Source organism: Theobroma cacao, chromosome 1 (genome assembly GCF_000208745.1).
Source record: "Theobroma cacao cultivar B97-61/B2 chromosome 1, Criollo_cocoa_genome_V2, whole genome shotgun sequence".
Classification (NCBI taxonomy): Eukaryota; Viridiplantae; Streptophyta; class Magnoliopsida; order Malvales; family Malvaceae; genus Theobroma; species Theobroma cacao.
Genome location: NC_030850.1, coordinates 27,279,013 through 27,306,134, shown reverse-complemented (window position 1 = coordinate 27,306,134; position 27,122 = coordinate 27,279,013). Strand labels below are relative to the sequence as shown.

Here is a 27,122-nt window from a genome sequence, read left to right as displayed (position 1 = left end):
CAACTTCATTATAAAAATAACATATCATAAAGTCAACTTAATCTTAGAAAATTTAGCAATTTATATTACGCAATTAGATGAACTTATTGGCTTGGAGTATTAAAACATTCTTATTGTTGAATCTTAAGCTTTTGACTATAGCATAAACTAATAACTAATTAATTTATTTATTTCTTTGTACATAATTTAATAAATGTTATATTTAGCAGAATGTTTTGAAAGCTTTTCGTTGACTAAATAATTTAGTGATAATGTATCAAGTTAAAATTATTGATGGGTTTTTTTTTTTAGTTTAAATCATGTGAGGCATGCAAATGAAGTAAATACAATGATATGAGATGGCCTAAGATTGCATGAATTAAATAAAAGTAAACATGCAACTCGTGAATGATATTATTTGTCATGCCACTCCATGGTATTCTCCTACTAATATTTTTGATTTAGTTATCACTCCATCAAAATACTTTTAACTTTAACAATTGAAATTGAAGAGGTGTAGTACAATTACTTTGAATGGTTAAGTTTGAAATTTTCAAATTTAGAATTAGTGATTGGTTGATTAAGTTTACATAGCTATCCTAAATTAATCTAACAATGCAATGACGTATTTAGATATAATTTAATACTATACTAGTGATCTATATTGCTTTGAATTGTGTTGAAGAGTTGTGGTCCGTCTTATGTATGATTTTCATTTTTCTTTTGGGTTAATGGATGTAATGTGCGATTTGAAATGCAAAAAAAATAAAAAGCATATTTCTTTTTTTAGTTGGTTTTTTTCAGGTATGCTAAAGCCCTAGGATTAATGCATTCTTTTTGCTGTGAACTTGCTTTAGTTTGAATGGAATTTTAATGAGTACAATATCTACAGCAGTTGTGCTGGTCATGTCCATGTTACTGTACGCGAGTAGACTGTACATTGAGTCTGCCTTAAGGGGAAAAATTTTTCGTTTACATTTCCATACAGGCTGCTGGTTCTGTGATAACTCTTACACTTGTTTGCATGTTTTCTGTTTTATTTATCAAAAAAATGCAAATGTGGTATAATTTTTAATATGAAAATCAAATATTTCCTCTATTTTTGTTAGCAGGCACTTAAAGACATGAATTATTTCCTTTGAATTATTTACTGTCAACATGATTTTGAGATGATGTGCGCTTGAGGTCACTTACTTTTTATATGCCATATGGCTTTAATATTTTTTGTACATAATAAAATAGATTAGAATATTTATTTTTTGTAGCCATGGTTCGTTTGTATTTGAGAAGAAATGCTGAACGACGAAAAATGCTACTAGCTATGTTTAAGTTTTATATGGAGATTTGTCATGCTGTTAGTTCATTCTTGACTTTGTTGTCTGCAGCATTGACTTTATGTACTTATACGTCAAAAGTAAGATCTTATGCATTAGATTTTGTTGCAAATCGAGAGTATGTGAGGCGACTTGTGTATGATAATGACATTTCATGTATTTCACAAATTATGATGAATAGAGTAACCTTTTTTAAATTATGTGAAATGTTAAAAAGTATTGGAGGGTTGAAGTCAACAAAGAACATGCTTGTAGATGAACACGTAGTAATATTCTTTTATATTATTGCTCATCATGTTAAAAATCGAGTAATTAGTTTAAATTTTAAAAGGTCGGGTGAGACAATTAGTCGGCACTTTCATAATGTTTTAAATGCAGTGCTGAAATTGCAAGAACATTTGTTTAAAAAACCTGAGTCAATTCCAACAAACTCAACAGACAATCGGTGGAAGTTGTTTAAGGTAGATTATTGATGTTATTACCTTTTGTAACTATATATATACAAGACATTAATAGGTTTACTTATAAATAATTCATTACATTGGATTTGTAGAATTGTTTAGGTACTCTAGATGGGACATACATCAGGATTAAGGTGCCAAGGGCAGATAAACCTAGATATCGCACTCGTAAAAGGGATATTGCAACAAATATGTTGGGTGTATGTACACTTGACATGTAATTTGTCTTTGTTCTTCTTGATTGGGAAAGGTCTGTAGCTGGTGGTAGAATTCTTCAAGATGCACTCAGGAGAAGAAATGGACTTAAAGTGCCTCATGGTAAGCTTTCCTATGATAATGGGAAGGTTTTTCAAATTATGCACTATATGATTATTCTAATTAAATAAATAAATAACTTATTTAGTTTGTTTTATATAGGTTGTTACTATCTAGTTGATGCAGGCTATATAAATTGTGAGGGCTTTCTTGCACCTTTTAGGGGTCAACGATATCATTTGCATGAATGGCGTCAAGGTCATTTACCACACAGTCCTAAAGAATTTTTTTAATATGAAACATGCTACTGCTCGCAATGTTATAGAGAGGTGTTTTAGGTTGTTGAAAATGAGGTGGGGTATCCTTAGGAGTCCATCATTTTATCCGATTAGGATACATAATCGGATTATTATAGTTTGTTGTTTGCTTCATAATTTTATTAGGAGGGAGATGAGTTTTGATCCCATTGAAATGGATTTAAGGGAATATTTTGAAACCAACACTACAGTTAATGAGGATTTTATAACTACTATTGATCCTACTGATAATTGGGGAAATTTGATAATGGAATTAGCAAATCAAATGTTCAATGAATGGCAAACATTTAGGCAGAATGATGATTGACATATGTTAGTGTTATGTTAATTGAAGGACTGTTTTAGTGTTTTAATTTGTTCGTAGTGTCTTAATGTTTTGTCAATTATTGTTGGTAATTGTTGTATATATTGTACTTTTTATCATGTGAATAAAGTTTGACAACTTTTAATATATTATTGGATATATCTCTTTATTTTTTATTTTTTAAGCATTATAATTAAATTTTTATAATAAATTATTTGGTGTATGGTAGAAAACAATGTCCACATCTTCAGCTGTAGCTTTTCAAAGTTCAAAGGGAACCAAAAGAAAATGGAATTATCATGAAGATGTTGCACTTATTTCAGCTTTGACTGATTTGCACAATATAGGAAAATACAATGCTTACACTAGTTTTAAAGGGGGTTATTTAATGGAACTTGAAAATATGCTTGCAACAAAATTACCGAATGCAAACTTGAAGGCGAAACCCCACATAGAGTCTAGAATAAAGACTTTGAAAAAGAATGGGCTATTATATATGATATAGTGCAAGGAACACATACTAGTTGATTTGGGTGGGATGATCAAAGAAACATGGTTGTTGCTGATGATCCTGTATGGGAATCTTACATACAGGTAAGTTTTTGGGTTGAACTTATTTTTGTATTTGCATATTAGTTTCTTAATAATAATACAACTAATAGTCTTTTTTTTTTTTTATTAGAGTCATAAGGAGGCTAGCCGTTTTAGAAGAAAGAGTTTTCCTTTCTTCAATGAGCTTAGTCTTATTTATGCAAGAGATCGTGCAACAGGAAAAGATGCCCAAACTGCAACAGATATCCTCAAAGAAATGCATGACTGTAATGAAGCAATAAATGAGGAAATTGAAAGTGAAAACGTAGCTGCATATAGTTTGGACAATGAAGATTTCTCAAATATTCAACCTTAAACATCAGCTCTTAGAAGTGAAACAACTTTAGTAAGGAAGAGAAAAAGGCTAAATGAGACGGGCGATCCCATTACATCCGAATCAATTATTACTGCTACCATGATATTGGGTGAAAATATAAAAGAGGCTGGAATTGAGTTTAGCAAAAGTGTTGGTGCAAAGGTGAATATCCAACAAAAGGCTCAAGAGTTGGATGGGATTTTAGGTCAAGTAGAGGGATTGACATCGAGGGAAAGGGTTCTTTCTTCAATTAAACTTCTTGAATCTCTAACTCTTATGTTTGTGTTTTTTAGTATTGATCCTGATCGAAGACTTGAATGGCTGAGGACATTTCTTACTGACCGTTGAGCTTGGATGGCTCTGAAACTTTTTGTGAAGGTAAGTTAATGAAATTGTAACTTTTTGACACTTGTGGTTGATGTTGATACTAATTATGAGGTTCATTAACAGGTTTGAACCTTTTTGAGTTGACCGTTGTGTTGTTGGTTGTATAATGGTGATGTTATTGTAGCTATTTTATTGGTTTTATGCATGTTGTAAGTTAGTGTAAAAGGATGAATATTCATCCATAACTTTCAAGGTCAGTGTATTTTTGTAAACTAGATCTTGGCTTTTGATTATATGTAATAATATTTTCATCTAAAAGGCATTTATAGTATGACAAAGCTTTTTTATTATTTATTACTTTCCATGCTAATATGCACTAGTTATGCTTGTAATTTGTCATTTTCTTCCCAAAGATGGAATGCTTATCTATATTGAAAGACACGTTATTCAAAATTTTGGCATTTATGTTTCCTCAACACTACATTCTTGTTTCAAAGAAATGATTTTTTTCGTTTTTTTTGAAGGTAATATGAATTTTTATTTAATATATCAAAAGACATAATTTACATTTTTTGTTAGCAAAAAATAGAAGACTATTTCTCTAATTTCAAAGATTTGATTTTCTATTTAAATATCAAAAACATTATTTTCTACTTCTACTTGTTTTGTCGGTTTTTTTTCCAAATATTTATTCTCCAATATTTTGTCTATGAAATATTTTGAAAATGATTCATAATATGTGAGGAATTTACTAAAAATAAAATTTTATACACAAAATTTAATTGATTATGATGGATAAAATATAATATAATTAAATTATATTTTAGAATAATTATCCATTTATAAAAATATGTTATTAAATTATAATTATTTTTAGTAATTGGGATAAAATATAATTGTAATGGATAATTGTCTATTGGGATAAATTAGGTATTTAAATTATAATAAAGATAATTTTATTTTTTATGAAAATAAATGTTAATATGATCAAGGTTATTTTTATCTTTTTATCACCTATTCGTTTTTTATTTCAATATTATTTCTACCAACCAAACACTACAATAAGTTATAATAGCAATTCCTCATCTATTTCATTCACTATATCAAATAAAGTAATAATTATTCTATTCTATTCTTATTTTATTTTATTTTTATAAAATAATTATTTTATTATATTTTTGTCTATTTTATGAATCAAACATGAGATTAGTGTTAGAAAGAAAGCAATGAGATATGATATTTTAAGCTTTTAAGCATCCTAGAGAGTAGAGACGAGCATGCAGGACAAGGCAGGTAATCCTCTTTATTTCTTTCTTTTTCAGAGATACACTTACGAGGCCTGATTCGGCCCAGTTTCAGGCCTCCGGACCATCCCTCAATCCCTTAATCCAGTATTTGCCCATAAACAAATGACAATTATCGAGCAAGTCCCTTATCAATGGCCTATATAATTTATAGCAAACAGTGAAAACCTCGTTAAAAACCCAGAAACCCTCCCAAGAGAATGCAAAACTGCTACGACGCTCTCTTTTGAACCTTCAGCACAACTCTCCAACTCATGTCGCATGCACTTTATCTCGTTTCCAATAACATTCCTGGTAAATTTCTCTTCGTTGTTTTCTCTTGGGGCCTTTCCTTTCTCTTTGGTTTCCAAGGAAACGTGAGAAATGAAATGAAAGGAAATGTTTGCTCTTTCGAGGTCGAGGGCTCAAATGGTTTTTTTTATTGAGCAGAGCTCCGCTTTGGGGTTTTCATACTTTTCATTGCTTTCTTTTGACTTATCTCAGCTTGCCCATTTTTTCTTTTAATTCTGCTTAACCGTTATTAATATAATTCTTAGATTATCTTGAGTATTTATGCTGGCTTCTCTGAATTGGTTTAAAGATAATTAAGTTTGACTTATTAAATTTGTTTAGGTCTATATTCTTGTTGTTTGGGAGGTTGCTGAATTGAGTTATGGTTTTCTTTCTCTGATTTTTTAATTGCATTTTTGGGAGAAGAAAAATTAGTGAATTATGCATTTGATTTTAGCATCCCCAATTGGTAATTTCCATTAATGATTAGCTAGAGAAGGAGACACTCATGTCTTGATTTGCTGGTTTCACAGCATCCCTCCTCTGGTGACATGGGGGTAAATGATCTTGGATTTGTCACAGTGGTAGTGTTGGGTGTAGAGGATTGGTGGAATAGCAGCAGTGATTTGGTATTAGCAAAAGCAGCTAAGTTGGTAATGATTGATTGGTGGTTTTTATATGGTTTTTTTGAAGCACATGAAAAGATAATGCAGTAAGCTTTTATTATCAGCATTAGTTTATAAAACATAAAGCATGCTTGGAGTCATAGAGCTGAAAGTTGAGGACAATGTAATGTACGCAGCCTTTAAAAGAATGCATGGCCAGTTGGAAAATAAGCCTTTAGCTAACATTGAAGTTTGTATTTTATATTGTCTACATAGCACAAGTAGACCTTTGTTATATTTCTGAGCATCTGCTCAGAAAAGGGTTGGTTACTTTTGGTGCTTTTCATTCTTTTTATTTGTTGCTTATCTAAGAAGCTGTTTGACAAGATTAGTTTAACAAGCATGCTTAGATTTGTTCCCAGAGAAAGTTCAATTTCATTTTTTCCTGTTTAAAGTGATTGCATTATTGCAAATTTGTGAAGATTGATGTTGGTAGTGGGATTTGTATAAGGTATCTACTGGGCTAGATTGTTGGTGTGTGTTATTAATTGGTTGTTTTTGGTCATTTGGATTTTTGGGCAAGTGTGCCACAGGGTAAAGAAATATGCTCAAAATAGTCTTGCTTCTTAAATTATGTTTTTATTATTCTTTAATTTTTTTCCTTAAATGGTACTGATTTTCTTGTAGGTTATGGAACAACAGAATGTAGATATCTCTCCTGTTCAGGTATTTCTGGAAGAGCAGTGACTCTATCTCCTGGCTCTTCACGTAGAGACCACAGAATTTGTTCACAGGTGAAAATCAGATCTTTGAAATGCGGTTCCAAGGAGATATCTTTTGTGTGCAGAGCAGGTTCTAGTGGTCACAGGAGAAACCCAGACTTCTCAAGGCAAAGGCATGGTTTTCGAGGGAGGAATAGGCAAAATGAAGACAGAGAGAACTTTGAAAGTATAGATGAATCTGAAATGTTATCTTCAAAAAATGGGCCATTACTCTCCCTCTCCGGTTCCACAAAATTCCAAGCCACTGCAGTCCCTGGTCCAAGAGAAAAGGAGATTGTGGAGCTTTTCAGGAAGGTCCAAACTCAACTTCGAGAAAGAGCTGTGGCTAAAGAAGCTAAAAAAACTGAAGCCTCGCAGGGAAAAGGTAAAGAGAGTGAAACAGTTGATTCTCTCCTTAAGCTATTGAGGAAACACTCAGTTGAACAAGGCAAGGGAAAAAACAGCATTGGCAGTAGCAGAGACCTAAGTTTGGATCAGCCAGAAGTGAATGGATCTTCCAATGAAGATAAAGGCTCCAGATTCTTTGATTCAAATGATAGAGTGAGGAGTGAGGCCAAAGAACCTTATGCCCCTACTTTAAGCAGACCAGCATCAAATTTCCGACGGAAGTCACCTGTCCCACAAATGAAATATCAGCCGATTTATTCCAGTGAGGAGACTGTCAATTCTGTCGAACATGGAAATTCAGATGGGAAGAGAAATTTGAGTTCAGCCAAGTCATCTCCTGCACCTGATCACGTGCCTGAATTGGAGGAGGATTCAGAGTCTGAAACTGAGCCAGGGCTGGAGCCTGAGTCAATTTATCAAGATCCTGATGCGTTGGATGAGTTTTCAGAGGATGAATCTTCTGATATTGATGAGGAGGACAGGGAACAGCAGATTGGACATGAGGATTTGAGTGCATTGAAGCTACCAGAACTCAGGGCACTTGCGAAGTCTCGTGGTTTGAAGGGATTCTCCAAGATGAAGAAGGCCAATTTGGTGGAGTTGCTGAGTAGTAGCTCATTCTAATTAGTGATGGAGGAAAGATCACCTGCATTTTGATAGTTGAGATGCACTTTTTGGTTTTCATTAGTACTTTCTGTGTATGTTTAAATGTATTACATGCCAAAATATCCTCCCAAGAGGCTGACTAGTTATGGATGTTTAGATATAGTTCTGTCAGTTACCCTTGTGCAATGTTTTGAAGTCTTTTCTAGAAGTCAATCTCCTGTTTTATATGTACTCAACACGCTTGAACACTCGGGGTGACTAAAAAATTTAGTCCTAGACTCGTTTTGCTTAGATAATCAATGGGACCCTACTCCTAATGTCTTCATTGTGCGGTAATTCTCGGTAATTGTAATTGCCTGTTAAGCTAAACTCGTTAAAAAGTAAAAACTTTAGATAATGTAAAAAGAAAATTTTATCTCGTAAAATATCTAATGTGTAGTACTGGTAATAATAAGGATTTTGATCAGCTCGAAACAAAGAAAACAACAGCATCCATTGTATTGGGAGAAAGTGTCCGAAATCCCATGAAGATCTACGTGGCTCGTTTGGGGTGAGCAGTCCTCACCATATCACTACCCATTAATCTGACAAAAGTCTCCTCTCAACTCTCTGTTTCTCAGTGTCCTCACATTGATAAAACACAAAATTTCAAGATTTTCGGAAGTTTCCTCTCAGAAATCGTTTGCCACTGACTCTTCTACATTTGTTTCCTTCAAGGCTTGATACTGAAAGCTTCTCATTGACTCACACGAAAAAGACAAACCCCCCCTCCCCCCCAACCCCAGAAAAAAAAAAAAGAAGCCCGATAGCTGATTGTTGTTTTATAGGAGCTAAAACGTACCCTCTAAAATTCCGTGCCTTTCTATAATTCACTTTTTTGCTTGAAAAAATTTGTGGGTTATCTTCACTTTGTTAAAATCTCGTTGATGGGTCAGAAACTTGATACGATGGGCGACCAGCAATCCAAAGACGAGTTGCTTTATCAGGCTGCAAGTGCTGGAAACGTGGACGCTATTAAAGCTCTTTGCAGAGAAGGTGCTGCTATTGAGGTGCATACACCTAACTAATTATTTCCCTTATTTCATGTAGCTTTCTAAGGTAAATGTGATGGAAATTCAATAAAGTACTGGCCTTTAGGGAATAATTTGGGAGTTCGGCTAGTGTTTATTGGATATGTTGGACACTGGGTGTCTTTTATTGTTTCCGGAAAAACAGAAAAGAAGGGAAAGAAGTAATTTGATCATTTATGGTTGATAATTCCTTATTTGTGTGTTTTGTAGAATGAAAGTTTTCATCTGAGTTGTTTTTGTAATGTAGTGGATTGACAGAGATGGAAAGACTCCCCTCATTGTGGCATGCATGAATCCTGAACTAATACATGTGGTCAAAACTCTCATTGAAATGGATGCCAATGTCAATGCTTACCGCCCTGGTAGGTTTCACTAGGCTGTATAATTTGCCCCAAGTAATTCGTTTTTAAATAAATGGTAACTCTTTGGACAAGCTATATATTGTGTTGCACAGTGCAGGCAGTCTCAATTCATGCTTACAACATTTTAAACCGGGTGCATAATCAGCAAAAACTTTGATTTTGTTCTGTGTAATAAATAATATCTTGTGTTAACTCTGCTTCCTTAATTAACCTGCAAATGTTGGCAGGACGTAATGCAGGGACTCCGTTACATCATGCTGCAAAAAGAGGCCTGGAGCAAACTGTTAAGCTGCTTCTTTCTCATGGCGGTATGTCTTCCTATACAGTACTGTTTGAGATGCTCTTTGCTTAACTCTTGGAAAATGAGAGAGGAGGCGGTGGGGGGTGGGTGGGAACTATGATCTGGTTTGGTATTTGCTACATGCATAATGAGCTCTTGTTTGACATTAATGTTTTCAGCGAATGCTTTATTGAGGAATGATGATTGTCATACTCCACTTGAGGTTGCTAGAATCAAGGGATGTACAAATGTTGTCCGTGCAATTGAGGTATGTTTGAGAGATATGAGTGTAATTTATCAAAATTCTTCCTTGCTATTGCATATTGTTATTCAAAGCTTCATGCATATGTTCTTCTATCCAGAATCATATTTGCTGTTTCTGTGGATGGTTGCGGGAGTTTCGTGGTCCAGGCTTTCTCGGTGGATTTGCTCCTCAGTTGTTATCAAGAAAAATGTTCGTACAATGTACATTTACTGCCTATTTATCTCATTTTTCTTGATATCTTTTCCACATAATCAAGTTCATTGAATGGCTAGAACATAACTGATGCACGTTACAAAATTTTTATACAATTAATTGTTCAAATTCCTTGTAGTGCATTACTTGTCTGCTGATCAGGGTGCATTCTCGCAGCTGGGTTGTCGTTATCCCTTGTGGTTCTGGTAATCCTATGAAACCTCCCAGATTTGAGCTTGCCATATATTCCACTTTGCAGGTTAGGCCTACTTGCTTCTGATGCAATGCTTTAAAATTTCTATACTCATTGACCTTCACCCTAGACCCCTGGGAAATATTGTTGAATGACCTTTAGGATTATTATATAAATAATTTGTGAGAGAGAAGTTACTATAGCCATTGCATAATCCCCTTTTGGTTTTCCTTTCAAGTTTGTTTTTTTGGGGAAAAGGCATGATTTTTACTGACAGTGTTTCTTAAGTTACTTGTTTGCATGCGAGAAGGGCAGATGTCATACATCAGTCTGCTTGCTTTATATGCTTCTGTTAGTAATCTTGGGATGTGCAGCACACATCCGCTTTGGGGGAAAAACTATATTTGGTTTACCTCCAATGTAGCACCCAAATTAAGTGGCTAATAATTGGTGGATTTTGTTTACTAGTTTCATAGTAAGTTGTGTTGCAGGGACTTCAAGTTTGTAGCTTCAGTTCAAAGATATTGATTTTTTCTAATTTATATGTTTATATTTCATATCTCCATCTATTTATTAGTATTTGAAAGTGGTTCTTGATATGAGCAGGATGCCCAGCCTCACATAGTGATTGCTCTTTGGAAGGCCAAAATTGAAGAGCCCAAATTTCATCAATCAGATCCATCACTTGCCATAGTTGATCAAACCAGTAACTTCCTAGAACTGAACCCATTTTTCTTTTGTGGATATTTTTTTCCTGTAAGTAAGTGAGCCCATTGTCATTTTGGTAGATAAGTAGTTGACCGTGATTAAGAATACCTTTAGTGATGTTATGGTTCCTCTTGTTCTTTACTGCCCTTAGACACTGGATTGGGGGGTTCTTATTAATTGAATGGTTGTTCCTTCTTTTGGCTGTTGCATGTGACCTTTGCACATCAGTAAAGATCCTGCATCATGCTTGCCTCATAATTGTGGTATTCCGATCAGCTTTGGTATTTCATGATTTCTTATAAATCATTAATATAAAAATGGTTGATTAAATGTTTGAGTTCGGTTTGATGACTTTGTTTTTGTTCTCTTTTATCATACCATTGTTCTGTCCTACATATCAATAAGATGAGGCAAACTCCACCATTGTGTATTTAACTTGTCCAAATTGACATGGCAGCTTTGGAAGTTTTCTATGATTGGTGAATTGTTTATGTTGTGAAATTGCTCAAGTAACAAGGAAACAAAGACGTTGAGAAGTCAAGCAAACAAAAAACACAAAAATTCATGTGATTTGGCCACTTGTCTACATCTACAAAGTGGAATAGTTCTTCTACTATTGTGAAAGTAAAATACAATAAAATCTCTCTAGACCCCTTGTACACATACTCTTAATAGCCTCACAAGAACATTCACTTAGACATACTCTAGCTCCACCTAGAGTAAAAGACATAGTGTTTCTCTCTCTAGAACTCTCAAAACACTACACAAGTTGCAGAGCCTAAAAAACCACTTCTATACTAAAAAATCAAAAGTAGGATAAGATTAGGACTCGATATAGAATAAGATGTTTAAAACATACAATCAGTAATATTGTATACCAAGTAAAATATTAGTCAAATAAGATTTTAAATTTTAGTCAAACCAAAAAACTCAACGATCCCCTCCTTTTACTTTAATTTAAACTCTGCAAACTTCTTCCACTCGTTGCAATCAATTGCAACTCCATGATTCATTGACTTTCCAACATTTTGAACTCTCCAAGCACAAGACTTTCCTAACCTTTGGCCTTCAAAATTACCTTGACTACACATAGCGAATCAAGCATGATCCAATGCTTGATTTCACTAACAACCAATGCAGATATGTGACCATCAAGTCAATGACACTTATTGACTTTGGATTAAGACCTTCACGACCCCTCCAATTCACCAGAATTGGTAAGATTTTTCGTCATCTCTTAATCATCTATTCCATGGAAACCTTTCATCTCCTTCTTGGTAGATAAAACCTGTTTTTAGTAGTTACCATCGCTTATGGACTGTTCGCATACTTTCAAAGTCTCACACTTTGGATGATAAAAATCATTATGCAAATTCTCTCTCATTAGGACCATGTTGTCTTGTGTGACTTTTACTACTCCACCATTGGCAGAATATCCATACCTGAGTTTAAAAGGCTCAATACTATTAGATTTCTACACATCTTTGAGACATAGGCCACACCACCAAAGATTGCACAATCCCATCAAGCATTTTGATTCTTACAAGTCCTAAACCCATAACATTCACAATTGACTTATCACTCAAAGTCAAATTCTTCTTAAAACGAATCAAAGTAATTGTTTTAGGAGCATATGTGAGTGACACAAGAAGAACCTAAATACCAGTCATCTTTAGAATTTGTATAACCTTCAAAAGTTGTGAGGATTGTATCATAATCATTATTGGTAATGAGAGCATGCTTACTTTTGTTCCAATTTCCCTCATTAGCTTTCATAAGACAATCCCATCAAATATGCTCATACCCTTTGCATCAAAGCCATTGAACATAGTCGGATCTAAACTTGTCGCCTTTTAGATCCTTTGTTGGTTGACTTGTTCTTTTGACTCTTAACCACCAATGTGAGTTAATTAAATTTCTAACCTCTTCCTTATTTTTCTTTCAGGCTTCATGGAACATCAACATTGCTTGTGCTTGCTTTAATGTTATTGTATGTTTGCCACAAATTAGAGATTCTATAAAAACCTCAGAGGAGTTAGGAAGTGGTGCAAGGAATAACAATGTTTTCTCCTCTTTGTCCACCTTCACATCAACCTTTTTCAACTGATCAATGATCATGTCGAGCTTGTCCATTTGTGCATTAAGTCTTCGCTCTCTTCCATCTTCAAGAGATACAATTTTTCCTAAACTACAACTTGTTCAAAAGATTTTCACCAAATAAATCTTTTTCAACATCACCCACAACTTTGAAGGGGATTACTCATTAATAACATGATTAAAAATGTTATCCTTGATGCAAAACTGAATAATGCTAACACATTATGCCTTTAACTCTACCCATTCAACATCCTTTTTATGTCATCTTGTCACCTTTCACTTTCTCTAGAAAGGGGCGCATCAAGCCTTGCTACACAAGGATATCTTTCATCCTTCTTTGTCACTGTATTAAAACTGGTCTTCCAATCAAACTTCTTAATTGAGAAATCCATAACACTAGTAACTTTGGACATCTTTTGTGAAATGTTGATTCACCAAACCTGAAGCTTTAATACCTTATTGTAACATTGCTCAAGAAACAAGAAGGAGAAAAAAAAATGTAGAGAAATCAAGCAAACATAGAATGCAAGATTTTGAATTTTAGTTAAATCAAAATACTCAACAATTTAACTGTGGAGGCGGTGGTAAATGTAACGATTAAATAGAATAGACATTGACTTTGTCATTTCCCCTTTGTGTTCACCAACAATCTTTTCATATGTTGAATCTCTGGGTGTTTGAACCTTCTTACTCATTTCATTTTTATCTATTAGAAACTCGATACAAGCTTGCATCGGGAAATGAGGGGGACAAACAGCAGCTTCGATGGTTATATGGTGCATGCAAAGGAATTCCTCAGGTACATGTTCAGGGATCTATAGGTTTAGTTGATTCCGTATCATCTTGCTGAAATTCACAGTCTAATTTTTTGCAAAAAAGAAACTAAATACATCCATGATCAATCTTCAGAGAGGTGATAATATATGGTGTCTGCAGAAATTTAATTTGTTACAAAAAGAAGAAATCTTACCTGAGCAGATGCAATGGAGATGGGTGTATATATCAGCTTTAGAAATGGAAGTCTGATGCTTTATCTTTTAAGGGGTATATTAGTGTTACGCTGTTACTTCAAAAAGGTGTATTTGAAAACTAACATAGGTATTGAATATTTCAGGTAAATTTCATCACAAGACATTCTTGTGAAACTAGGATAATTGCTTCATTGTAATTGTATGGGGCTCTCATTTGTCTGATTATCTTAACTAGAGTGATAGGCTTCTGCTTGAGTTAAAATGCCAACAGCAATGACTGGAAAATGAGTTCATTATTTTTCTGGGCAGCATTTTGGTGTAAATTGTTTTGAATGCTGCCCTTAAAGTCATGGAGGCTATATAATTGAAGTTGTAATGAAAGACATGTTTATGCCTAGTCATTTGGTTCTGTTAAAAAGGATTGCTTCAAAGGTCTGGTTTCTGATTTAGCATCTTTGATTTGTTCACTGATCAAGTTAGTCAACTGAGTGCACTTTGTCTTCTTGAATTTTCTGTGATTAGTCAGTTGGGATGTTGATTATTTGGGTTAATAACTCATTTGTCATGTTGGATTAGTTTGGAAAGTTGGTCTTTATGTATCACAAACAGTATTACTTTGCTTCATTTTGTTTGATAAAATGCATTAAATAACATGCAGTAAGCATCTTGCGTAACATGAACTTCAATGTTCTAGGTTATCCCTTCTGCAACGGATCTTGATACCCAAAATTCCAGTGCAGCAACTGCACGTCAGACTGCTGCTGAACCTGCAGAACTGGATAATAACCAGAGCTCTGGGGCAATTCGTGCTAATGGTTGGGAGAATTCTGCACATATTGAAAGATATAATGGATGGGTTCCTGCTGTTGGACAGGCACATTCAGCGTCAAGTAATACTGGATGGATGGATGGACCAGCAAGAAAAGACTACAATGGCTGGGGTGCGTCTGATTCTAGGCCAGCTGGCAAGCAAAGTCATCATGTACAAACCCTTGGGTATCACAGTAGATGGATGGACGGACCAACAAAAAAAGACTACAATGACTGGGGTGTGGCTGATTCTAGGCCAAGTGGTGAACAGAGCCATCATGTCCAAAACCTCGCAGATCCTTCCCCTCTTGTCCAAACAAGTGCAGTCTATGTTACCGACTCTTCAGCTCCATCTGCTCCACCAATTCCCAAGGATGTTTTAGATGAAGGACTGATTCATTATCCTTCAATTGATCCCAATCCAGCTGATTTGCCTGTTTCAGTGACAACAGGTTATGGAGCCTCCGCAAATGATGTTAAAGAACAAGGTGGTTCTTCCTCATGTATAATATGTTGGGAAGCTCCAATTGAAGGTGCATGCATCCCCTGTGGTCATATGGCTGGTTGCATGTCTTGTTTAAATGAGATAAAGGCCAAAAATGGTCTTTGCCCTGTTTGCCGAGGTAAGATAGATCAAGTTATAAGGCTCTATGCTGTGTGATGGGCGGAAATCCAATAATGGATCTGGGATTAGTGTATGACAGATTGATAAGTTTTAAGTTTGTGTTACATTATCAAGTTTACTGTAAATGAAATTAGACCCTTCTTTTATTGTACAGAACTCGAATGATCATATATACCAGTATATTGAATTCTGGTCGTGTTTCCTGTTTAACGTTTCTGCCCATGTACTCAGAATAGCATTATTTAGTAAACTATATAATCCGAAGCATTCCGGGGAACTTCATATGATTTGAGATTTGTAACTTGAGGCTGACTTACCTGTGATTCCCTGACAAGTTCCTCTTTGGGTCTGTTTTGAAATATGTATGTTACCCCTTTATTAGAATTGAAATTTGATTGCTAGAAACCCTTCTCTTCCAAAAGAAAAAGAGTATTTAATTAATGACCATTTCTTGCTGAGAAAGAATGACCACATGCCATATATACATTAGTTTATGAGTTAGGATGTCTTATGTTTAGATTTTTTCTGATTGAATGGTCCAGCTGAAAATATGATGTTCTGAAAATCGACAAATCAAGAGATACGAGGCGGATACTTGTTGCCTCCTTTGGCTCTAGTTCCCCAATAAGCTGGGCACGGAGTTGGCTAATTGTACTCGAAGCTTTTAATGATGTCCGGGCCGGTGGAGTTGCCATCTTAGTCTTAAAGCGGAAGCGCTTAGGGAGCCCACCATACAACATCAAACACCCTTTCCATCTTTTTTCCTGAACCTGATGGTATAACTAGCACATGGCTTGCCCAGCTTCTGGCTGGTCCATGCTACAGTAAAACTTCATTCAAGTTTCGTTCTGCTAGACTGAGAGAAGCATTACATTTTCCTCAATTGTTTTTCACTATCAAAACTTATTTTTTTTTTAAATAAAAATTGAAGTATATAGGTTTTTCAGTTATTCTAATTAAGATAAAATGTATTATATTTTACGAGGATTATACATTTAAGATCAACTTCAGGAACAGTCATGTAGGCGACGAGAACCCCAAAACCATTTACTCTCGAAGTAGAAAACTTGTAAACTTTTTCATTTATACAGGAATGACTCTGTGACCGACACTTTAAGATTTGGATTAGGATAAGGTAAGTGAGTTTTGTAAGTAAAGCTTTAGTATGAATATTTCAATTGAGAAAGTCCTAAATGAAGCCTTGAAATCGGTCCAAAAGATAAAAAAAACAAGCTGCAAAGTAGGGCTATCTGATTAGACTGGAGTCCTTCAAAGTCTTAACTTTTCTCCATAGTTCCATCCCCCATATGGGGAACACAATTGCTGATACATCTGTCCTTTGAAGACTGGCAACATGGCGTGTACGGCAAATATGGTTGCAAATATATATAATAATAATAATAATAATATATATTTTGTTATCTAAATTGTAAGATCAAGGAAAAAAGTAATGTAATCAGATATGATGTTATTTGACTTGAGGCAATAAGAGATTTGCAAGCATGTGTTTTTGAAAAATGAACAAGTAGTCAAACCAGTGAAAAAGAGTCAGTGTTTCAGCATTTGGCTCATTGCACAACCCCTTTGAACTTTTAGGTATAACCAAAGCAGTAGCCTAGGGGCATTGACTTGTCAGTCATTTCCCCTAACATTGTCTTTCGTATTTATAACTATAATCACAGATCTCCACCAAAACTTCATTTACTAGACGATTGGTAGGGCCTCAACTTCATTGGTTGAAACTTTCCTAGGCAGGTTATTTCGCTTGGTGATCAACCTACTTTTGGAGGTTTGTAAGCTAGATTTCTTCAAAAAGAAAAGGGCAGTTCATGATGCAGCTGCATGCTTTTTGGTTGTATTTTTAGACCTTGGCTTAGATAGATGAAATAGGGAGAGACATGATGCAACTTATGCCACTGAAAGAGGGGATTGGATTCTTGTTCATCTTTAGGAAATGCACTTAGCTGGCAATGGGAGGAAAATGGGGCAGGCTGTTATAATTAAGGCAGCAAACGACAAGAAAGTTGTCTTTGTTTGTACAATATCAATGTGTAATGAATGGGAACAATGAGGCTTAAGCTCTTTCCAATCCAATTGGGTGCTTTCTTTTTCTGTTTATCCTCATCTGCTTTTATCAACAACAAGAAAATTCTCCATTTTTTTCTTTTCCTGCAAAACGGGCATTTTATCTCTCCCTTTTTGGATTGAAAAACTAAAAGAAAGAAAGAAAGGAAGAAAGAATCATGTAGTTGACCCTTATTATTTATATAAAGGCAGGGGTTGCTTTGTTTTTCTTTGTGCAGTTCGTTGAATAATGAGTATGGTTTCTGCTTCAGAATAATAAATAAAAGAAGGAAAGAATAAAAGAAAACCTTAATATGAATGGCTATGCAAATCATCTGATTGCTTTTGAGACAATAAGAAATGAATGTGGGCTGGAATCTTGAGCACATCAATAATGATTTTGCCCTTTAATAATGATTTCTGTTGCATAATGTTAGAATCAACAACCATGGAGGTTACTCTTTTTTTTTTTATCTCTGTCAACAAAATTTTTTTATTAAGGGCTACATTGGGCAAAATACCAACTGCAACAAAGAGCAATAGCTGACAAGAGTTTTTTACCATAGTGTTGTTGTTCAAAGGAAAAATCACAGTTGAAAATGACACAGGATGGATGTTTTTCTTCCTTTGGATGGGCACATGAGAAAACAGTGTCGTCAGCTATCATGTATGTGGCATAAGATGCCAAATTCTTTAGCACTAGAATATCAATTTGAGAGATATTCTTCACACATGAAGACTAGTATCCATACCATGCATGCCGCATGCAGCATGCCCATTCACTCCAAATACCACACCAAGTCCATCCAAATTTTAGCCATAAATCATTTTTAAAATATAAAACATCTCACCCCAAAGCTGAAGCCTCAAAGTTTAATTCCTGTGGATTCCTAACATTATACCAGGATATATGTAATTATTCACCATTGAACTGATGCAAGTGGGAAAAAGAGAAGGGTAAATGGTGTCATTTGAAAGGTATTAAACATCTCAACACCAATCATAGTACATTACTACTATTTCTTTCATTCTACTGTATATCAACTATCCAACGATCAAAACCTCAAAAAAGAAAAAAAAAAAACCCAAGCTTTGACTTGTTTTTCTCTTTGTTTGTTTCATCTAATCATGGTTAAATACAAGTACTGCCCTTAATTAATTCCAACTCTCCCCCACTCTTAATGAATTTTCCCACATAACCCAACAAACCTTCAACCACATAGGGCCCCACCCAGCTTACCCTTTTTTCTTTCTTTTCCTGTATTTGCCCTTTTCGTTCCTCCAGTTTTGTGTCCCTAGTTTCTTGCAGCTCTCCTCTCTCTCTCTCATGCAGCTTTGCCAAGAACAAAAGAAAAAAAAAGAAAGAAAAAAGGGCAGAGCTTGAATTTATTATGCTTGATGCTTGAAGGTTTAATATTTGATTATTTCCATTGAAGTGTTTACACTACTCAAATGTCCATCAAGATCTGTGCTTTCTTTGTTTCACCAGCTTAAGCCGACTCCAAGAAAGAGGTATGCTTTCAATGTTAAAAAGGTGCTTTCGATTCCTCAGTAATTTTTGTAATTTTTTTCTGTAATATTTTGGTCTATAAAGTAGCGGTGTTGTTTTGAATTGGATTTAAGCACTGGAAAATACTTCTGCTTTCGTTTGTATTTTCTTTTTGGGTTTTGTTGGTTTATAAGTGTGAGGTAGTTTTTGAATTATGTTTCTAATATAAATTAAATAAATAAAAAACTTTTTTTTTTGGTTCAGGGAATTTACTTAGTACCCTTTTTTGGGTTGCTGATAACAGGGGGGAAGAAAATGGAATTTTGGATCTTATGGTAGCTCTATTAAACTAAGTTTTTGCTGTTGTTGGACTTCAACCTCATATCAGGCTTTCTTCAGCTACCAAAGGAAGGGTGAAAAGATTTTCATCATTGAATTTTAACAGTTCTCTTTCGCTCTCTTTAGGAACAATGGAGTTTTGTAGTAGACATTTAAACTTTGCACTTCCATCTAGCTTCTTCACAACCGAATAAACTATGAAACCTTTTCATATAAAACATAGTAGCTTTTTTGCCCCTCCAAGATCACAATAGATATGTGTGTTTGTTTCTCACATAGGGCATTAGGGAATGGCCTTTTTCACTTACCAAGCTCCTATTAGTTTCTGGAGATCTGATAGTTTATTTAATTTAAATATTATTTTTTGTTGGAAAGCTAGCAAACGTTTCCTTAGACCTTATGGGAAAAAGTCAACATGGAAAATGCCATGGAACGAGAAAATAATATTTTTTTTGTAACACTGGATGTTTGTTCTTCCCATACGCATTAGTCAAAACCCTTTGTTTACTGAATTTTGGTAAAATCTGATATTTTATTTCTAAATTGAAAGTTTAGTCAAGTGGATTTCCTTAGATTGTGGGGAAATAAATAAAGTCCCATGTCATTAGTAAACAAATAATTTTCAGGAGCAGTGCATCTGTGTTCCTCAGATAGACATCAATCAAAAAGCCTTTCACTTTGAAAAATTATGAAAATCTGATCTTTTATCTTTTTACTTCACATCTGGATGAGTGGGCTTCCTTAGATTATAGGAAAAGGTCAACAGGGAGAAACGATGCAGACTTAAGTTTTGTCAAGGCACTCTTGTAGTCATTTGTATGAACGGATTTTGCCTGAGAAGTTTTTATACTACTTCCCATTATAACTTTTTGGTTTAAATTCTGGTATGCTCCATTAAATACAGGTCAGATGGACACAACCTCTGTGCAATGTCTTATCAATAGTATCTCTCGATTCATTCATCTGGTTTCATGCCAGACAATAAAAGTTGTTCCTGTTGAAAAGGATTACAGGTATATGGTTGTTGTGTTAAAACTTTTGAAACCATTGCTTGATGATGTTGTTGATCGCGAGATACCTTCAGACGAAATTCTATGTAAAGAGTGTGAAGAGCTGGACTTGGTTGTTAACGAGGCTCGAGAATTCATGGAGAACTGGTCTCCTAAGATGAGCAAAATCCGTAGGGTAAGTCTAATTTTAATCTTTGCTAAATACATTCTCCCTTGGTGAAATGATACCTAATAGAAAAAAATAGAGCTAGAATCAAGGATTGCTTTTCAGTTGGCTTGTCTATGTTTTCTGGTGTTTGTTTTAGTGACATTGCTTCAAATACTACACATAGCATATTCTAATTTTCAGTCATGGAGCCTCTTACTATTATTCATGTTTGAAAAACCTGTTTCCACCAATTCGGTCCAATTTGGGTGCTGTTTGGATGGGAGCTAAGTAGTACCCAGCATGGATTTGAGATATCTATTGATTAAAGGATTGATAGGATGGATACCCAGTCTATTTAATGCTAGCATAATGAGTACAAGGATCTCAAAAATTCTTCTTCTGACCTAATTCTGTGAAGTTTCAGTTGATTTGTAGAACATTATAGTGTATAGAAGAAAACTTGACTGATAATGATAACTTGGTTTACTATGGATTGCAAGGAAATCTCTTTCTTGCAAATATAACACAGTTAAATTAAAATGAAATGAAAAGGAACTAAGGAAGGTGCTAACTAGGTTTGAAAATGTAATAGTGTGTAGAAAAACACTTGAGTCCTAAAACAGCAAAGCTAATCCAGTTTAGTATAGCTTGCAACAAAGTGCATTTCTTTCCTTGTCTTTTTCTTGCAATTTTTTTTTTTGCTCAAAATTTTTCTTGCAATTAAATGAAGTATTTAGTAAAATGAAAAAGGAACTAATTGGTAAAGTTCTTTGAAGCTATACCACAGTACCAAGTACCTAAGATAAAATGATGCTCTCATTATGGGGAGGATTGGCGGTGGGGGGAAAGGGGACGACTTCCCCTGCGGTGTGCTCAGTCCCCCAAAAGTAAAAAGGAAGCTTGAATATTGGATGTTGGGTTCTGTTATGTATACCTTTCCTTCTTGAGTTAAAAAATAGGATTTTCAGGCTTCTACTACTACTGTCATATTTCAATTATTTATTTGTCTTTTAAAATTATGTCCAGGTTCTTCAGAGTGAGCCCTTTCTGATAAAAATGCAAAGCTCTTCACTTCAGATTTGTCACATGATATATAAAATGTTGCAGTCATCGCCATCCACGTCAAGTATAACCAGTGTACAGGTATGAAAAGAAATTAGATTTGCTTATTCATTCTATGTTTGGATGGCAAACATGCTATTCATTTTCTTTCTACAAAATTTCTCTTCCTCTTAGAAGTTGTTAAGGCAGCTGGATGGCAACTGCTATCACTTTCTCAGAGCTGAGTTGGCTTTGAGTAGTGAGACTTATTGATGTTCAACTGTTTCAGAACTGTATGCGGGAAATTAAATGTCTGAAGCAGGAGAGAGTATCAGAAAATATAGAAGAGGCTTTGAGAAGTCAAAGAAATGATGCTATTCCTTGCCCTGACCATTTGGTAGAAGTTATCAAATCACTAAACTTAACATCAAACCAGGAATTGTTAAAAGAAACTGTGGCTGTGGAAAAAGAGAGAATGAATGCGCAAGTCAACAATGCAAAAGGAAAATTAGATCAAATCAATCAGATTGTGGATCTCATCTCCCATGTACGTGATTATCTGCTTAAAATTGAGCACTTTGAACCCACAACTGGTGTCCTGAAACCTCCACACTTTCTTTGCCCCCTGTCGTTGGAACTTATGCTGGATCCTGTTATTGTGGCTTCTGGGCAAACTTATGACAGGGCTTCCATCCAAAAGTGGCTTGATAATGGACTGACCATTTGCCCAAAGACTCATCAAACACTTACACATACAAATCTCATTCCAAATTACATGGTCAAAGCTATGGTAGCGAGTTGGTGCGAGGAAAACAACTTACAGCTTTCCAATAACTCTGGGCATGCAAAACTTATATCGATCTCATCTCCTTCAACTCATATATCTTCTCAAGATTTTACCCATACTGATAATTGCCATTGCTTTGCAAACAGTAGTAGTTCCACATCAAGATCATCTCTTGAAGTTGGAATTGGTTTAGAGAAGCAGAAGATTGACATCACATCTAGATTTAATGGGGAATGTAATAGATGCCAAAGCAGGGAGATTGACAAGGGTGACCACCATTCCCCTGATCAGTCATATTTTCACAGCAGGACTGAATCAGCCTCGAGTGAAATTTCCAGTCTTGATTATGTGCCTCCTGCATCGAATGATTTGTCAAGGAGGTCAAAGAAACATGAAACTGGGAATGAGTTAGCTGAAATTTCATCTCAGGGCCTCGGCACTTTTCCTTCAACAAAAGAATCTGGTTTTTCTCCCTGGGTAACAGGAAAGCAGTTTCATGTCTCTGGTACAAAAGTACAAGAGGCAGTGAATGGAAACCATAAGTTTAACAGCGCATCCTCCATTTCGTTTTCTGGATCAGGATGTGATGATTTGACCACAAGTTCCCATGTTAAGAAATTAGTAGACAACCTTAAAAGCCTATCAAATGAAGTCCAAACAACAGCTGCTGCAGAATTGCGCCTTCTTGCAAAGCACAACATGGACAATCGTATAATTATAGGTCGCTGTGGTGCTATTGCACCATTACTTTCTCTATTATACTCAGAAGTGAAGCTAACTCAAGAGCATGCTGTCACAGCCCTCTTGAATCTCTCTATTAATGAAGATAATAAGGCTATGATTGCAAAATCTGGAGCAATAGAGCCACTAATTCACGTTTTAAAGTCTGGAAATGATGGAGCCAGAGAAAATTCTGCAGCAGCTTTGTTCAGTCTTTCAGTCTTGGAAGAGTACAAGGCAAGGATTGGACGTTCTGGTGCTGTCAAAGCCTTGGTGAATCTTCTAGGCTCAGGAACATTGAGAGGGAAAAAAGATGCTGTTACTGCTTTGTTTAACTTATCAATTTTTCATGAAAACAAGGCTCGTATAGTTCAAGCAGGTGCAGTAAAATATCTTGTTGAGTTAATGGATCCTGATAGTGGGATGGTGGACAAGGCAGTGGCACTTCTCTCCAACCTGTCAACAATTGGGGAAGGGCGTTTGGCAATTGTACGAGAAGGTGGTATCCCAGTATTAGTTGAAGCCATTGAATCAGGATCGCAAAGGGGTAAGGAAAATGCGGCCTCTGTATTGCTGCAACTATGCCTTAATAGTCCCAAGTTCTGTACCCTGGTTTTGCAAGAAGGGGCTGTGCCACCCCTTGTCGCATTGTCTCAGTCTGGCACACCAAGGGCAAAGGAAAAGGTATGTAGCTTAGTATTTTCACCTTCTCCTGTTATGGCTACAGTCCTTGCATTTTCTGCTTCTGTATCTGTGATCTCAATGCAATAAGTGAAAAATGTTATTAAACTCTTTATATCTGGTGTCATTGCACCACTAAAGTTAAATTATGTTTATATTGCTTATATTTTGTGTAATGAACTCTATTGAGGGGTTCTACCACCTGTCAAATTATTCATTAGAAATTGGACCTAGTATTTGTGATTCTTATTGTAACTGATTAAAACGGATGGGGAAAAATGTGTTACATTTCCAAGACCTGTTGTGGAAAGTAGGGAGCAGAAAGGCATAAGGTTTTCTTCTAAAGCTCATTACATCTTGAAATTGGTGACTGCTATTATTACATGTTCGATGACTGTGTAGTCTAAAGACAATTTTCTGGATGCACATGAGAAAGTACATGATATATTCTTTTATACCTGTTGCAGGCACAACAGCTTCTCAGTCACTTCCGGAATCAGAGAGAAGGTGCCACTGGGAAGGGGAAGACATGAAAACAGAATAAATTTTGTTTTGTTTTATTTTCTGATTTTTTAATATCCTACTCCGTGTAAGTTGTTGTCCATGGTTTGTCCTTTTGGAGCTCTCCTTTCATACATTCTTTAGTTCTCCAGCTTTATCCATTAGCATTGCAAGCTCTATTCTTTGTTTCTTTGGATTCCCCTTTTTTGAAGGTGGTTAGGGGGCGGGGAAATAGGGCAAGCTTTCCCAGGAGGTGGTGGGATTGTCTATAATTTGCTGCGCAATTTTCCTTAGAACTTAGCTTGCCATGGTATTGAGTGTAGGTTTCCCTTTTCTTTTTTTCATTTAATTTTGAGTTTATGTAGTAACAGATTTGCCCCTTAGGTTTGTAGATATGTTGTACATATGCTATAGACGCTTGTAATATGATATAGGATCTTGTTAAAGATATTTTTGCTATTTGATGTCAAATGTTCTATTTTTCAGTGCTTTTATTCTTAATCTTGTACCCTAACAAGCACTAGATTTTCTGAGTTTATTAAGGTTAGCTGCACCTAGATTCCAATAGTTTTTCATTTTATGTGCTTTTATACTTGTTTATCAAAAGTGCAGCCCTCTTCTGCCTGGTACTCAGCAGTATTGTTAACTGGAAAAGAATGGCCATTTTACTAGTAGATATGCTAGTTAACCATCTTGTGGCTCAAAGCATTTGCCGGATGATCACCATCAATGGTAATGGCAGGGCAACTAAATAATTCTGGCAAAACACGACCAAGGCAACGATAGGAATGTTCTATATGATTTTAAGTAACATGGCAAGTGAATTATACTTTCCAAGCCAAGGAAGTCTAATTGTTGACCATAAGTACAAATCCTACCCCGATTGAATGTCGTTGATTCACTTCAGTTTTGAAGCAGAAAGGACAAACTGAGCAGAGTTAGTATAGTATCCAAGGCCAAGACTTCCCCTTAAAATCCCTAAAAAACCACAACCCAAGTCCTGTTTCTAACATTCTCTGGGCGAATTTCTTGCACATTACGGCTTAAGCAAGCCGACGTGTCCAATGGTCCAGGAACATCCAAAAGCTTCAAGCTATCAAATTTTCCCCCAAATCTAAGCCAATAGGAGACAAACTAAACGATAAATGCAAAGCTTCATGCTTGTTACTGCAGTACTGCATTATGATAAATACGTTATTTTCCTAGAGTGTCACCTGAAACTTGCAGCATGGTCCTACTGGTATTACTGTTTAGAAAAAGAAAGTACCCTAGGCAGGCCCTGGTCCACTCATGTTATGCATGGGCCCAATATACAGAACAGCTTGCAATTTGGGTACGATAATACTCACCAACCAGGCTTGTTGAGTCCTTGTTTCTGTTCCCTGTATAGGAGACCTCTCACCCTCTTTTCACACTGATCTCTGGTGATCAATTCTTATGCATAGCATCTCTACTTTGATCCCCAATCAATGAGCCTCTGATGAGTGTTCTTTTCGTTTCAAACAGGAGAAATATGAGATCAGGACCGCACAGGTTTGTACTTGGATTAAAAAAAAGTATTCACTTGAAGTGAGATGTAAATTCATACATTTCGAATTTAAAGAATTAAAAACCAAATGATATTCATATCATGTAAGACCACTGAATCTCCCTGGTTTGGTCAACAAATGAAGGAGCACTGCCCACCTAAAGTAGCGGATACTGCTTTTGTCACAGTTCACCTGTGAATGAACCCAACTTTAGACAAAAATCATTTGGATTCAGGTCGGCCCTGGCTGATCAATGTCTACCTCAAACTGGAAACATCAAGCATGAGCTGCTAATACAAACATTTAATGTTTGAGATAAGGTTAAAATTTAACTATTAGGATAGCTATCACTCGATCACAGAGTGATTAATGGAGATACTGGCGTATGAAGGGATACGGTTGGGATTGGGACTCCTTTGAGGCATTTGCCAGGTTGAACCTTTCTATCGATATACAAAAAAAAAAAAGTATGCTCTTCTCTCATCAATTATGTGTATGATAACTTACCATCAAGCTCGTGCACTCAATACTACAATTTTTTTGTACCCTCTTGAAGCAAGGTTATAATTCAATACCTTGCAGTATCAATAAAAAAATTGATAAATCAATATCCCCTTTAATGTATATAATTAGTAGCTTTTGTTGCTTTATGTCCAAGACTTGAGTTCATCTTTCTAGAATATTTTTTTTGGTTGTTTCAAAGGTTTTTTTTTTTTTTATAAAAAAATACAAAAAATCGATTAGAGATAATAAAAACAAATCACATAAATGAGAATCTGACAAGATTCTATTGACATAAACGCGATTAAAAATAAGATTTTATATCACATGTCATATTATCACAAAATAACCAGTAATAATGAATTCAGGATTTTAAATGAGAAGTGATTAAAAAATAATTATAAAAATAATCATATTATATATGTATATATATATATATATATATTAAGTTTTATATCTATAATAATAAAAAAATTAAAAATTAAAAGATGACAGCCACCATCACCTACCACTCTCGTAGCTCCACCCCTGTGATCACTCCACTAATGAACCAACAACACAGCATAACTTACGCTATATAAGTTTGCAAACAACTCACATCATAAACATAAAACATAAAATAAAGTTGTCAACCCAAACAATTTACTTTGCGTTTTTGGTTAATGAAAATTTCATGGTTTTGATCTCAAAACCTCTGAATGATTTTGTCTTGCTTAATTTCTTTAAGTTGTATATCTTGTTAGGATAAAAATCTTTTCTTTTTTTTTTTATGTATATATTTTATTATTAAAATTGAAAAGGGGTGGGACCGAATTCGATGGTCATTTTGGTTTTAGAAAAAAAGAAAAAGGAAAAAGTTGATGAAAGAATAAGATGTGGCTAAGATTTATGCTACAGCAAT

General features: G+C 35.2%; 3 protein-coding genes and 1 pseudogene across 3 annotated transcripts; all 4 read left to right on the top strand.

Annotated features, from left to right (window-relative positions):
• LOC18613133 lies at window positions 221–3,933 on the top strand (annotated as a pseudogene).
• LOC18613132 (rho-N domain-containing protein 1, chloroplastic) lies at window positions 5,332–8,155 on the top strand. The gene is made up of 2 exons (XM_007050220.2): window positions 5,332–5,482; window positions 6,751–8,155. Exons 1-2 carry the CDS (start codon window positions 5,443–5,445, stop codon window positions 7,854–7,856), a joined length of 1,146 nt encoding a protein of 381 aa, XP_007050282.2. The 5' UTR covers window positions 5,332–5,442; the 3' UTR covers window positions 7,857–8,155.
• LOC18613131 (putative E3 ubiquitin-protein ligase XBAT35) lies at window positions 8,328–15,621 on the top strand. The gene is made up of 9 exons (XM_018121306.1): window positions 8,328–8,887; window positions 9,156–9,270; window positions 9,498–9,578; window positions 9,730–9,818; window positions 9,913–10,004; window positions 10,185–10,266; window positions 10,807–10,906; window positions 13,719–13,804; window positions 14,671–15,621. The coding sequence occupies exons 1-9, from the start codon at window positions 8,765–8,767 to the stop codon at window positions 15,445–15,447; spliced, it is 1,545 nt and encodes a 514-aa protein (XP_017976795.1). The 5' UTR covers window positions 8,328–8,764; the 3' UTR covers window positions 15,448–15,621.
• LOC18613130 (U-box domain-containing protein 3) lies at window positions 18,751–24,685 on the top strand. Its single transcript, XM_018121299.1, has 5 exons — window positions 18,751–18,987; window positions 20,208–20,488; window positions 21,488–21,604; window positions 21,792–23,693; window positions 24,158–24,685. The coding sequence occupies exons 2-5, from the start codon at window positions 20,213–20,215 to the stop codon at window positions 24,221–24,223; spliced, it is 2,361 nt and encodes a 786-aa protein (XP_017976788.1). The 5' UTR covers window positions 18,751–18,987; window positions 20,208–20,212; the 3' UTR covers window positions 24,224–24,685.

Coding starts and splice junctions, on each gene's coding strand:
- LOC18613130 (XM_018121299.1), top strand. CDS start 20,213: ATGGACACAACCTCTGTGCAATGTCTTATCAATAGTATCTCTCGATTC. Junction 21,605..21,791: donor CAAGTATAACCAGTGTACAG/GTATGAAAAGAA, acceptor CAACTGTTTCAG/AACTGTATGCGGGAAATTAA. Junction 23,694..24,157: donor CACCAAGGGCAAAGGAAAAG/GTATGTAGCTTA, acceptor TACCTGTTGCAG/GCACAACAGCTTCTCAGTCA.
- LOC18613132 (XM_007050220.2), top strand. CDS start 5,443: ATGTCGCATGCACTTTATCTCGTTTCCAATAACATTCCTG. Junction 5,483..6,750: donor CGTTTCCAATAACATTCCTG/GTAAATTTCTCT, acceptor ATTTTCTTGTAG/GTTATGGAACAACAGAATGT.
- LOC18613131 (XM_018121306.1), top strand. CDS start 8,765: ATGGGTCAGAAACTTGATACGATGGGCGACCAGCAATCCAAAGACGAG. Junction 10,005..10,184: donor CAGTTGTTATCAAGAAAAAT/GTTCGTACAATG, acceptor GCATTCTCGCAG/CTGGGTTGTCGTTATCCCTT. Junction 10,907..13,718: donor TGCCATAGTTGATCAAACCA/GTAACTTCCTAG, acceptor TTTATCTATTAG/AAACTCGATACAAGCTTGCA.